This window comes from Danio rerio, chromosome 3 (assembly GCF_049306965.1).
Source record: "Danio rerio strain Tuebingen ecotype United States chromosome 3, GRCz12tu, whole genome shotgun sequence".
Taxonomy (NCBI): domain Eukaryota; kingdom Metazoa; phylum Chordata; class Actinopteri; order Cypriniformes; family Danionidae; genus Danio; species Danio rerio.
In genome coordinates this window covers 60,640,062-60,654,808 of record NC_133178.1, presented here as the reverse complement: position 1 = coordinate 60,654,808, position 14,747 = coordinate 60,640,062, and the positions used below count along the sequence as shown (strand labels likewise).

The following is a 14,747-nucleotide window of genomic DNA, read 5'->3' as shown; positions in this document are numbered from 1 at the left end:
TGTCTGTAGCTCCGCTCACTCTCCGCCTCTTTGCCTTTGTTTGGTATCCCGCCGTGGGTGTGATGACGTGCAAACAAAATGGCGACGGTTGGCCACGCCTGCTTGTGGCTTCTTTTGCGCTCTTTAGAAACCTATGGGTGACGTCACGGATACTACGTCCATATATTTTACAGTCTATGATATATATATATATATATATATATATATATATATATATATATATATATATATATATATATATATATATATATATATATATATATATRTRTATATATATATATATRTRTATATATATATATATATATATATATATATATATATATATATATATATATATATATATATATATATATATATGTGCCTGTCTGTCTTTGTGATGTATGTCAAATTTGGCCCGGGAAAACGTTTTTTTAATTTTGCATCTGGCCCTTGGCCCAAAAAGTTTGGACACCCCTGGTTTAGAGACTTGAGTCCAACCCAGTACAAGCAAGAAGGACCTAAATAAAGTGGCTAGTGGGGCTATTTGCTTGGTCGACAAAAGCCTGTCGAACTCCTTTTTAATATATTGTACAGTGCAGAGGATTTGATTTAAATTCAAATGAATAAATATTCAAACCACTGTTTCTCATCCCTTCAGGGAGAGACCGCAGGTTCTTGACTAAGGCCCTTTCGCCTTTTGATGACTCTGTGGATAAAAATCCAGTGGTTCGTTCAGTGGTGCTGAAACTCCTGCTCAACTACAGGTGAGTGCAGGGCTTGTTACAGCTCACAGCTTGCTTTTCCTACACATTATGAATGTAATACAATGTTGTCTTCTCCTCCCGCAGCTTTGATCATGTGAAGGATTATCTTCAACAGCATCTGACAGAGGTTGAGCAAAGCAAAATCCTCGAGGAGACTGATAAAGCAGAGCTTTATTGCTTATACATGAACTGTTTGGAGGTTTGTTAATCACTGCCTTCACAAGCTTACTTAATGTTAGTACACCGCAAACAAATGATTTCGTGCTTAGGTTTTGGTCTTGTTTCTAGTCAGAAATAAAGTGAGTTTTTTTCTGTAAAACAAGCAAAATAATCTGCTAATGCAGAAAGTAAAATAATCTTGTTTTTTCTTTTCATGTCAATCAATCAATCAATCAATCAATCAATCAATCAATCAATCAATCAATCAATCAATCAATCAATCAAAGCCTTTATTTGTCACACTTTCATGTAATGAAATAGAACCCTCGGACCATACACAAACATCACATTTTAGGGGAAGAAAGGTCAAAGAGAGGCAGCGTTTAGAAAGGGGAAATAGACACATGGGGGGAGAGAGGCGAATAAAACTCCCTCTCACATTACCCTTGAATTAGGGCAGTTTGAGATCATAGAGAATCAAGCACATAAACACATAACATTGCAACAGGGGATGGTAACAGAAGGGGCCCTATCATACACCCGGCGCAGTGTGGCGCAAGACGTGGCGCAAGACGTGGCGCAGTAGTCTATTGATAGTTTAAGCTTGACGCAAGAGTCGTTTTGAGGCGTTGCGCTACGCTGTTTAAATAGCAAATGCATTAGCTCTCATTTTTGCGCCCATAGGCGTTCTGGTCTAAAGAGGAAGGCGTTCTGAGGTGGACCGCTGGCGCGTTGCTATTTTGAGAAACTATAATAGATTTTTCATTAGACCAAAACTAACCCGGTCTAAACTCCTGCGCAGAGTTGCGCCTCGCTTACGCACTGCTTAAAACACACAAGAGAGCAATAGGCAAATATCTTTACATATGAAAAAATGTAAATATTAAGGATATATATATAGGATATAATAAGAATAGATATAGGATATAAATATAAAGGATTAAAATATTACAAAACATATTATTTTCTAGCCTACATAAATATGAAAAATCACTGCTTTTATGTTCTCTTCATCTCGGGAGGCTTTTTCAGTTCATTCATAACAATTTGCTTTTGTATAATGTTATTATTATTAGCAGTATTATTTATTATATCCATATTTATATTTGTTTTATTAAAAACAAGCTTAGATTTGCCCACCTGTCAGGTTTTAGACCATATGGGGCACAGCAGGTGTTTTAGGATATAACTCAGGTTTTTGAGCTCATTTTGTTATTATTATTCATTTATTAATTTGCTGGAAATTAGAACTGAATTTAGAAATAGTTTTGAAACGAATATTTGCGCTTAACAAACAAAATTATTTATTTATAGACTAATTGATGTCTGTGCATAAAGGTTTCCTTTAGTGAAAGTGATCCATTATCTCTCATTCTCACGCAGTAGATGCTCTAACAGTTTTCTGTTAAAAAACTGTTAACTGTTTGCTAGTGACTTACTTTGCGTCCTGTAAATAGCGAATGTGCTCTTGGCGCGACGCAGCTGGCTCTTAAAGGTAATGGGAGATGAGACTCTAATTGGTTTATTCTTAAAACACACCTATAACTCATTAAGAAAATAAACTCAACCCTTTTAGACCATGTGCCACTGCGCAAGGCAGATTTGCCGTCCTTAAATTAGCAAAAACGCGTCCTGACACGCCCTGAAAGCATTTGCGCCCTGCGTTTTGCGCTCTGCGCATGGACTGTCAAAATAGAGCCCAAGATGTGGATATAGTCCAATGAGGGCGGCAGCCATCCGGTCCTGCAGCTAAAAAGCGCTGGTCACAGACCAGCCTACCCACTACCCATGTTTTTTTTTTTTTTTGTTGCTGTTTTTTTTTTTTTTTTTTTTGCTTGGCCCATTGGCAGATTATGTAGCTTATTTTAAGGGAAAAACTCTCATAATTTTGACATTATTTCCTAAGAAAAGACAGTATGCTTTGCTTGTCTAGAAAATGCTTTTGTTTTAGATTAGAAACAAGACAAAAATCGGTAACACTTTACAATAAGGTTCATTAGTTAATGCATTTACTAACATGAACTAATCATGAACAACACATGTACAGCATTTATTAATCATAATTAAACATTTACTAATGCATTATTAACATTTAAGTCCATGCTTGTTAACATTAGTTAATGCACCATGAGTTAACAAACTAACAATGAACTACTGTATTTTCATTAACTAACGTTAACTAGCATGAACAAATACAGTAGTAAATGTATTGTTCATTGTTTGTTCATGTTAGTAAATGCATTAATTCACATTAACTAATGAACCTTATTGTAAAGTGTGACCCAAAAATCTAAGTAAGAAATGTTTTGCAGTGTAGTGTATCACATAAAGTATTTTTGATAATGACGTATCTTACTCAACTCTACTATGAAAGAAATTAAATGTGGATCAAGGCTGTTTTTCACTGGTCTTTTTTGATGAAATAGGTTTGAGCTTCATGGATATTCTTTGTCTAGATTCCATTTCTGGTCTTCTCTCAAAAGATGTATTTTTTAAACATAGTTTAAGGGTGTACTTACACTAGGCACAGTTGCCTTGAACCAAGCTCGGGAGCCATTGTCCCCCTCTTCCACTTCCCTGACAGCCTGCACTCACAGTGCAGGTTTATCTTCTGAGCTCAAGCACGCTTATATCATCGATGACGCGACGGTTAAGTTTAAGAGAAGCGCTCTTGCTCAGTACAATGGAAATTGCATTTGTTTTGTTCTTTTGTAATATTTCGAGTTGTTTGGAACGCAATGACACATGGCTGAATTCTTCCGCCGCCGCTTTTGACGCTCATAAATTTTCATAATAGTCCTTGTGCTGCACATATTAGGAGGCTGCAGCTGAACTGCAGTGAGAAGTTTGCATCTTTGATAAACTATGACAGTTCACGTTCATTGAAATGTAATAATAATTATTGAGTCCATATGAAACAGTCCTTTAAAATTGACATCACGTCTTCAGTTTGAACCCAACTGAACTTCCTCCAATCGGGCCCGGGCTAGCTGATCAAACCGCACCCAGGCGTGGCACAGAGCACTCATTTGTCAAACGTGTTTGTATAGCTTGATGTTAGTACACCCTAAGTTACATCCTTGAGGCATGAATAGTCCTGACTGACTAAAAATAAATGTTTCTTTGCTACACACATATTCACAATCTACACATATACAGAATCTAAGCTCTGCTGGATTCTGCTGGGTGGTCAAGGGGTAGAGGAGGGTCAGTTTCAAGTAACATTAGATCAATATGTTTTCGTATGTATTCAAACCAGTTCAGTCCAGTGACTGATAGAGTAAGTGTATTTTGTCTAGCAAATGCCTGTTGTCATTTTCAAGCATAATCCGGTCACACTTTATTTTGATGGTCTGTTTGTTGATTTAAGTTACATTGCATCTACATGCCAACTAATTCTCATTAGATTATAAGTAATACTGTTAGGTTGGGGTTGGGGTTGGGGTTGGGGTTACGTTGACATGTTCTTGCACAATTTCTTATAGTCAGTTAAATGTCTGTTGAAGGAGCAAGCGGCAACCTCCTGCTCTCCCTCAGGAAGCCAATACGGAAGTAACTAAAACTGCAATTCATCTGAATTTCCGCTAGTCCTGGCCGCTCCTGGCTCCAAAACAGAGCAAATTTCAATTGAGCCCACTGTTAGAAAGGCCAACTTTACAGCAGAAAAAAAGGTGTTTACAGCCTGGTACAAAAAAAGATTTTGGTTAATACAGCTAACATTACCCTTCATGACAACTGTGAGGGGGTGAATTTTTTTATAACTCATCCGTTTCCTTTATATTAAGTTATATTAAGTTTGCATAATTAAGGGGCGTGGCCACATGAGTGACAGCTAGGTCTCGTTGGTCGCCGTCACGTCACCTCAGCTGAATCCGGCAGATTAGCCACTGAACTCGGCATATTCATCGTATTTCTGTGTTGTTTTATGTGGCTTTACACAGTCAACTGCCTTTTGGACTTGTTTCCTACAATTATTAGACGGCATGGCATGCTGAGTGCACTTAATTGTGCTCACAAACCATTTACGTGGCCTCCGTTTCCCATGTGAGTAAAGTTATATACTTATACACCATCTCTATACATGTATTTATTTTATTTAAGATCATTTATTGTTTATATTTATATTTAGAGCTGTAATGCACTCCAGAATCTGATTAATTGATTAGCTGTAGGCTCTAGAACAGTCATCTGAAGCGTTGTCATACAGTGTTATGCTGGATTTCATCAATAGTCTTACATTAACTAACACAGACTGTATCTGAAGTGTTTGGAAGTAATTCGCGTTTTCCTCCTGTTGAAAAACGTCATAAGAACAATGTTTAGTAGCTCAATGTATTACAGCAGTGTTTTTAAAAGTTTAAACACTTTATTGATATAGTTTACAACCAAGCACAAGTGGTCAGAATACAAACGAGTCACAGGTGATAAAGTATTAAGCGTTTCTCCCAAAGTAAAGTGTGTCTGAGCCAGGTCCAAGCTAAATGCTAGCAGGTGTCTGTAGCTCCGCTCACTCTCCGCCTCTTTGCCCTTGTTTGGTTTCCCGCCGTGGGTGTGATGACGCGTGAACAAAATGGCGACGGTTGGCCATGCCTGCTTGTGGCTTCTTTTGCGCTCTTTAGAAACCTATGGGTGACGTCACAGATACTACGTCCATATATTTTAGTCCATGTGAAGGTGCAGTATCAGCAGATATTAAGCAGACAGTTTACTTATACTCAAATGGACCATCAAAATCAAGTGTTACCCATAATCCTAATAAAATGTCTGTTTTAAAATATGTACTTTACTTTCTTCTTTAAGTGAATACAAAAGTTTTTATTCAGAATTAGTAATAGAACTATTCATTCTTGGAGTACATTTAAATATGTTGGGTTATAAATTCAAGTTCCTCTTGTGTCTGCAGGATTCCATGTATGATCGGACACAGTGGCACACGGTAGCAGAACAGCAAAACTGTTTTCTAGAGGAAACACGCTTCCTGCTGGAGTTCCTTCAGTCTGATTCTGTGTCTGCGCACACTGCAACTGTGGAGCACCTGCAGCGGTTGGCCAGAGTTCGACTGTGCCTGGATATGGCTGCTGATCTGCTTGTGGCTAATGCCGGTAAATGCAGGTCTTTAGTGCTTGTGCTTTAGTGCAGTGTTTCTCAACCACGTTCCTGGAGAACCACCAGCTCTGCACATATTCCATGGCTGCATCTGAAATTGCCTATTATTAGTAGGCACTACATTTGAATTAGAATTTACTACTTGACTATTAGAAAGTACATTCTATACAGAATGAATGGAATACGGACGTACTACATTCGCCATTTTGTCACATCAGTTGTGTCACTTCACTCCCATTCCATGAATTCTTTAGCAGTGCATCATGGGATAGCATAGCATGCATTGGATGCACACTTCAGAATGTCGCCGTAAGTACTGTAGTAGCCCTGCTGAAAAATCCAGCCTAAACCAGCCTAGGTTGGTTGTCTGGTTTTAGCTGGTCGACCAGGCTGGTTTTAGAGGGGTTTTGGCCACTTCCAGGCTGGTTTCCAGCCATTTCCAACCTGGTCTTAGCTGGTTAGGCTGGGAGATGACCAGCTAAAACCAGCTTGACCAGCCTAGCCAAGCTGGGAGTCCAGCCAAAACCAGCTATATCCAGCTTAAACCAGGCTGGTCAACCTGGTTTTAGCTGGATTTGGCTGGTCATTTTCCAGCCTGACCAGCTAAGACCAGGCTGGAAATAGCTGGAAACCAGCCTGGAAATGGCCAAAACCCCTCTAAAACCAGCCTGGTCGACCAGCTAAAACCAGCCAACCAGCCTAGGCTGGATTAAGCTGGATTTTTCAGCAGGGAGGTCATCCAGGTTGTTCTCGCATACTGTTTTTAAAACTCTATGAATTTGGACATACTACTTGGCTCTCATGTTATTTTTAGTGTACTATGTAGTATTTAAGTCTGTGGTTTTGGACGCAGCCCATGTCTCCTTAACCAAGCACACCTGATTCAGATCATCAGCTCATTAGTAGAGACTGACAGACCTGTAATGGGTGTGACAGACAAAGGAGGCATCCAAAACATGAAGTGTTGGTGGTCCTCTAGGAACGTGGTTGAGAATCACTGCTTTAGTGTGTGATTTTACAAAACCTGCCTACCTGTTCTCCAGCAAAAACACAAGATTTTTTTAAATACGCTTAAAGTTTCACATCTGATCAGGCAAGAATTTTAAAACCGACTCATATCAGCTCTGTTTATTTGCAAACTAATTTCCTAACAGAAGTTAAAGTCCATCTGAAATCAAAATTTGTATTAATTATTTAGCTTATATTGTTATTTCTAAGGTGAAAAATTAACCAGTGCAATAGGGCTGGGCGATTTGGCAAAAAAAAAAATCTAGGTTTTTTATAAAGTTTGACCGATTCACGATTTCGATTTTTTTTTTTTTATTGTGTTACTAGTCTTCTTAAAACATTACAACAACATGACTGAAGTAACTTTCTCTTTAAAAGTAAATTAAAACAACTAGTTAAGGAACATTGTATTTTTAATGGCCATGTCATACAAAAATCGGTCAAGGTGTAAATAAATGTCAAACAATTTCACAAGTTAATTAGCGTTGCTGAAGATTTAAATAAGAAATATTTGTGTAAATATTGCAGTTGCAGGAATACAGAGGCATTTTTTGCAAGTTTTGCTGAGTCTAGGAAAGATTGGCTGTCAGCTCGGCTTTGGCTTTGTCTTCTGATTGAATGACAGGTTGTAAAGCTGCTGCCTTTTTCTTAAAAAGATACAGTGGAAGAAAAGGACTGAACATCGAAACTGTAAAGCCTAATTTAACCCAATGTGTGAAGTTGTGGACACATTTTTCCCCCTTTTAAATACCGATCATTTGATGCGCTTTGCTCCACTCTCTGTATTATGCTGCCTGATCTGTCTGGTTTTCAACTAGGTCCGCTAAATGACGTCATAGGGGCGTGTACTTTCATTTTTACTGCTACAGGCCCTCTGCTCTTGTTCAAACCAAAAGATCGGTGCGGTTTTTCACATGGCAGGCTTTTACGTCCTTCAAACATGTTGAGATCGAGTTTATCGACTTGATGAGAGAATATGTCTTGACAATCCACACAGACGTGACGCAGACTAATGTAACAAGTAAAATCCTACATGACTTCACGTTTTAACAGGCAGTTAAGCAGGTCACACACCAGAAGTGTCGCGACACGGCGCGCACATGACAGTTTAAACTATCACACACCACACGCGCACATTCGCATGATATTTAACATGAAACTAATCAGCACGGCTGAAATATGACCCGCGTCCTGAATCGTGGTGCTGCACGGCGCGTCGGCGAGAGGCGCTTCTGGTGTGCTTCCTGCTTCATACAGAGTGAACCAAAGCGCATTGGTGCCATTATAATGTATTAAATATATATATATATATATATATATATATATATATATATATATATATATATATATATTTATATATATATATTTATATATATATATATTAGTGCTGTCAATCGATTAAAAAAATGTAACTAATTAATCACACCTTTTTAAAAAAATTATCGCATTTAAAATACTGAAACTTGTAATTTTGGCTATTTAAATGTAAAATTAATGTAAACGCAAAACAAAAACTATTTAAATTCAAAATATAATTGTTTAATAGAATTTTTGTTTAACTTGTAACACAGATTTCTTCATGCAAACAACATACCCACAATAAACCATCAAGATCCTAGCATGACAGCCATATTTATTACAGAAATTAAAACACAGGCATGTTAATGACATTTAAATTTCAAAACAATCAATGCCAATAAAGAAAACATTGATTTCCATGTTGGATTCTAAGTGGACTGCAAAAAAATGCCAAAATACAGGAATTGCAGATATGGAAAATGAAAAATTATAATAATAAACTATAGAATACAAACTGTTGCACTCATTGTAAAGTTTTATTGCTGTGAGTTGAGAACATAAGTTATAGAGTAGAAACAATTTTGCTTAATCCTCCTTTACATTCATTCAGTTGCTAAGACTAGGAGTATCCCGCAAGTGCGCAGAGACTCCCAAAGGCCCGCAAATGAATGATAATTTCTTGCAAACCGGTCGTTAAATACATTGCACACCCCTCTCACCCCTACTCAGATACCTCACTCCACCCCTGACACCCCTTAACGGGCCTGACACAGACACACACACAGACAGACACACACACAACGCACTGCAGACGTTTTGGCCCCAACGGCCTTCCATACTGGAGCGACTCCCCTCAGATTCAACACGCATGATCATGTTCATCAAATTTGCTTAAACTAAGCGGCCTAAAGTATTACTGTATTTCACTAGGATTCTGACACAAGAACGCGAAGTATACGCTTTCGTTGCGTTTATTGAGGAAACAAGCTAAACTTGGAGGGCTTATGCTGAAAGGCAGAGTAATGCCCTGTCTTTGACAGCTCGCGACTTCACCAGACGTACTGAGTACATTTACGTAAGACACCAATACTCCGATTTTAATTTGATTAGGATTATACTCTTAAAATTCTACTGTGTAGCCTTAAAAGGAACCTTACCTTAAAGAAACACCGAGTCACGAAATGCGGAGGATTTTCTTTCTGTTCGCCATGCGGTATCAACTTACAACAGAAGTCGAAAGATAAAAATGAAACACCCGAAATTGCATGAAACTCTGGATAACCTGTGATGTATCTAATTGTTTTATACTGGAACTTGCCTTCAAAAAATGTGCTTCATTGGTCTTACCTTGGTCTTATCCACATTTATTGCATGTTGAACACACGTCTACCACAACAGGAAGTAAAAAAACCTGCGTGCGTTAATTGCGTTAATTTTTTTTAATGCGTTAATTATTTAAAATTAATCGCATGCATTAACGCGTTAATTCTGACAGCGTTAATATATATATATCTTAAAAATCGTGATTTCTCGATTTGATTCAAAATTAAATCGTCTGAGAACGTAAATTCGAATTAATAAAAAAAATCAGAAAAATCGCCCAGCCCTACAGTGCAAGTTAATCCTCTGAAAAAAATGTGTTTGTTATTGCTAATCTTCAATGAAAGTCTGACCATTTGCTTCGACATTTGGAGTGTGGCCTTTCCATTGATGTCAACCTGGGTGCTTCCATAGCAGCTGCATATTAGTACCCTCTCTTACCGTTAGTTTGCTATGAGCGTATGATGTGCTCAGTATTCCATTTCTACAAATTAAAAGAATTTTCTGTTAATTTTGATATTATTTCTCTTATTTTAGGCATACATGATGATCCTTCGGCTTTTATCCAAGCGTTTTGGAACAACGTGGTTAATCTTTGCCGCCAGAGCAGGAATGACTGGTACAGGGTTTACCTCATCAGAAAACTCTGCAGTCTACAAGGGGTTGAATGTGTCAAGAACCTTCTCCTGCAGGAAACGTACAGATGGCTGTTTCCCCAGGAGATTCTTGAGATGGTGGGTTTGAGTTCATTTAAGTTTATTATGCTGATATTAGTCGCAAGTATTTGTGCTTTAGCTGCTAAATCTGTTTCTTACAGAACCAAGATGATAGTCAGATTGACCAGTATCTAGCATGCGGAGCAGATTACAAAACTATAAGAGACGCAGTTGCCAAATTCATGCTAGACCTACACATCAACGGAATACAGAAAGCCATTGAGGTATTTGTTTACTTCTTCACACACGCACACACCATACCTGTCAACATTGGGATATGAAAATAAGGCATATGCCACCCCCAAAATCCCCAAATTAATATAATAATAAATATTTTGTTAAAATAACTAAATATATGATCATCTGTAGCTGTTTAAATTTAAATAAACAGTCAAACGGTAAGTAGATGTTTTATTATTAGTATTATTATTTACAAAGGGATAAAATAAATTGTATGCATTCGAAAAACAAACAGTTTTAACAATTAAAATTAATAGCTATTACAAAGAAATAAAATCAAGACTAAATTTGATATCTTTAGAAGTTATTACTATTATTAGTTACGTGTATATGTCTGTTCAAACCGTTCAAACACGCACCCAAAGCCCAGACTTTTGCTACTCTTTAAATCGCATACAGAAGCCATTTAGGAAACACAGTCTATTTATTGCTATGGAGCAAGCAGCTGACAGTCACGCGCCGCTACATGAACTGACTGTTTTGAGGATTGCATAGGAGGGCGACGGCAACTGTTATGGAAAGATCCCGTCGTTTTTATATTGGTTTCACAAAGTTTTCATGCCTAAACACATTTTGGAGGAAATTGATTAAATAATTTCTTCATAACTGGAGAAAAAAACTAAATAAACATGATCAAGAAACCAGTGGTGTGAGTTAGCACATCTAAAATGCAGTTTAAATACGAATTCAAGGGGGTTCAAAGAATTTAAGCTTTACTTTGCAAATCAATCAGACATTGCAAAATCAGACATTATCATAATTTTTTATTAAGAAATCCTTACATAAACATTGTAATAAAATGGCTAAATATGTTAAATTAAATACTTGTTATTTTTCATCCCCAATTTTGTTGAACTGCTAAACTGCTTTGACTGTGCTGACTAACTGACAGGCCTTTTAAAACATCTTTATTTGAAGGATTGCAACTGCACACCCATGAAGAAAGCAGTTTATGTGCTAATGGCATTTTTCAGAGAAGTCACTTCCCTGCACAGAACTGGAAATCCCAACATGCACCCTAAACCTGAGGTATAAGTACAAACATATGCTACAAATCCAAAAGAAAATCACATTTCACAACCATTTTTTTTATTAATATTGTGTTCTGGAATCTATATATATATATATATATATATATATATATATATATATATATATATATATATATATATATATATATTAGTGCTGTCAATTGATTAAAAAAAAATTAACTAATAAATCACACTTTTTTTGCAAATTATCATGATTAATCACAATTAAACGGCTGAACGTGTCATTTTGGCTATTCAAATGTAAAATTAATGTAAATTCGAGACAAAGAAACTATTTAAATTCAAAATATAATTGTTCATCAGAATTTTTGTCTAACTTGTGACGAAGATTTCTTCATGTAACCAACATACCTGTAACAAATTTCAAGATCCTCAAACTGTTGGCTTGAAACCCATATTCATTACAGAAATAAAAACACAGGCATGTTAGTGCCATTTGAATTTCAAAACAATCAATGCCATTAACAAACAAAAATTCTGATGTGGATTCTGGAAAATGTTGGATTCTAAGTGGACTTCAAAATATTCCAAAATACAGGCATTGAAAAGTTGTATTGCTGAGAGTTGAGAACATTAATTATAAAGTAGAAACATTTTTGCTTAGTACTTATTAGTATTCAGCCAACTACTACTACAGACAGTCCAGTCTGTTGACATTATCGGGGGACAATGTGGACCTTTTCTTTTGAATGATGTGAACTGAGAGTGAGAATAGTCTCTCACAAGCACCGAATCAATTTCAGTGCCTAATTTTGGTGCCACTGCTGCTGCGACAAGGACGTAAGAAGCATCAAAAGCACGCACAGGTATGCGTTGTTTCACACAAAAGACTATAGAATTCTTATAGGGACTTTGGTCACGCCATCTCTAAACATTTAATTCTAAACAACTTTGAGGGATACGGACATTTGCCATTTGTTCTTGTTTCTAGGAAACACCCACACGCACACATACACTAAAGAGCTTAGAATCTATGCTCTTTGCATACACATGCCCAACAGGTGCAATACAGCGCACCCGGTGAGCGACTCCCTTCAGATTCATCAACACGCACAATCGTGTTCTTCAGATTTGCTTAAACTAAGTGTTCTAAAGTATGGCTGTGTTTTAAAAGCAAGGATTCTGACACAAAAACGTTAAGCAGACGCTTTTCAAAAGTTGCATGTAAGGGGGGAAATGCGTCAAACTTAACAGTTAACATTTGAGGGCGCATTGAATCAACTTAAAGGCAGAGGAATGGGCTGTATTTGACAGCTTGCGACATTAACTGGCACTTTCACTGAGTACATTTACATGGACACCAATGCTCTGACTGTAACATGGTTAAGAGTCTACCATGTAAACAGCGATTTTTGATTACCTTGAAGGATCACCCGAGTCACAAAATGTGGAGGTTTTTTTCTTTCCATTCGGCATGCGCTATCAAATTCCATTAAAACAGCACTCTTCCAGCAGTCCTTACTGCATATTCTTATCCAATAATTGTCACGGGGCCATGATCAATATGTTGCTGAATGAGAGTGAACTGCAGTTAAAGTCTAAAGATTAAGAATAAAACACCTGAAATTACATGGAACTCTGGAGGAAACGCTGGATAGCCTGGTGATGCGTCATTATTTTATACTGAAACTTTCCTTCAAAAAAGCGCTTTCTTGGTCGCATCCATATTTCTTTGCACGTTACACACACGTCGGGCACAACAGGAAATAAAAAAAAAATGCAACTGCATTAAATGTGTTAATTTTTTTTAAAACACGTTAAATATTGTAAATTAATCACATGCGTTAAAGCACTAATTTTGACAGCACTAATGTATATATATATATATATATATATATATATATATATACACACATACATTTGAATACCTATATCTGATATGCAATTTGTCTTTGTTTTCTGTAGCATTGTGCTGGCCTTGAACATTTCATCAAAAACTCTGCCATTTTCGTCAATAATGAAATGAAAGCGTTTGCTGAAAAGCTGGTGAGGAATCAACTGGGTGCTCTGCGTGTACGACCACACATGCCTAGCAGAGATCTTTCACTGGTGGAGGTCACAATTCACATGGCAGCTGTCCTTCTGTGTGGAAATTTGCTTTTACTACAGCCACTGCAGAAGCTGGCGTTGTCTCCAAACAACATGATGGTATAAACCCTTCACGCTACAGCATCATGAAGACACATGGTGATCTTAAAGTCACGGTTTGTCATGTTCTCTCAACAGGCTTCGTTTATCCCAACTATGCCTGATGACATGTTGGCTGTTGCCCAGCAGGCCATGGGACACCTTCAGTGGTACTGTAAGTGGATTTTTTGTATCTGTGATGCTATAGAATCTGCCAGTATCATGCTGAATTTAAGACTTGATGATACTCTGTGGCTTTCAAACCTAGATTTTTTAAATTATATTCAATACAATTCAATTCATCTTTATTTTTATCGCACTTTTTACTATGTAGGTTGTGTCAAAGCAGCTTAACAGATGAAAAATAGAGAGTCATAATATTTTAAATTGTGGAATGTTCCAGCAATTCAGGTAATGGTGAGAGAAGTGTAGAATGCTGGTGTAATTGTAATGAAATTAAAACTGCTTCAGTTCAGTTTAGTATAAATATCACCGTTAATGTTCAGTTCTGTGTAGGTCAGATCAGTGTAATGCAAACGCCACTGCTTAAGGTCGATCCACTGAAGACCAACCTTTTTGGGAAATGTTCCCGGCTCTGGTTGCCCTGTTTATTGCAGCCTAACAATCCTTTAGAGAATAAGGATTTCAAAGTTATGCATTTGTGTTTTAGGTGTTTGCTAATAAAGAGATGTGTCTTTAATCTAGATTTAAACTGACAGAGTGTTTCTGCTTCCCAAACTGTGCCAGGCAGACTGTTCCAGAGTTTAGGTGCCAGATATAAGAAGGATCTACCACCTACAGTCGAATTCGATATTCTAGGAATAATTAATTATCCAGAATTAATTGAGAGTAGTGGTCGTGAGGGGCCATAATACACCAGGAAAACGTCAACTAGAACCTAAAGTTCATAGATAAACTTTGATGTTGGCTTGAGAAAGCCAACGTTACTGCGCTAGAACTGAGAATGGCAGTTGGCA

At 37.2% G+C, this 14,747-nt stretch overlaps 1 protein-coding gene across 2 annotated transcripts in view; it reads left to right on the top strand.

Annotated features, from left to right (window-relative positions):
- Positions 1-14,747, top strand: part of rnf213a (ring finger protein 213a) — a 194,618-nt gene that overhangs the window by 74,116 nt on the left and 105,755 nt on the right. For both annotated transcript variants that reach the window (NM_001353835.1, XM_073940353.1), the window contains 8 exon segments: positions 638-743; positions 828-942; positions 5,806-6,004; positions 10,173-10,369; positions 10,453-10,575; positions 11,510-11,620; positions 13,549-13,791; positions 13,870-13,945. In NM_001353835.1, the coding sequence (NP_001340764.1) occupies positions 638-743; positions 828-942; positions 5,806-6,004; positions 10,173-10,369; positions 10,453-10,575; positions 11,510-11,620; positions 13,549-13,791; positions 13,870-13,945 (1,170 nt within the window).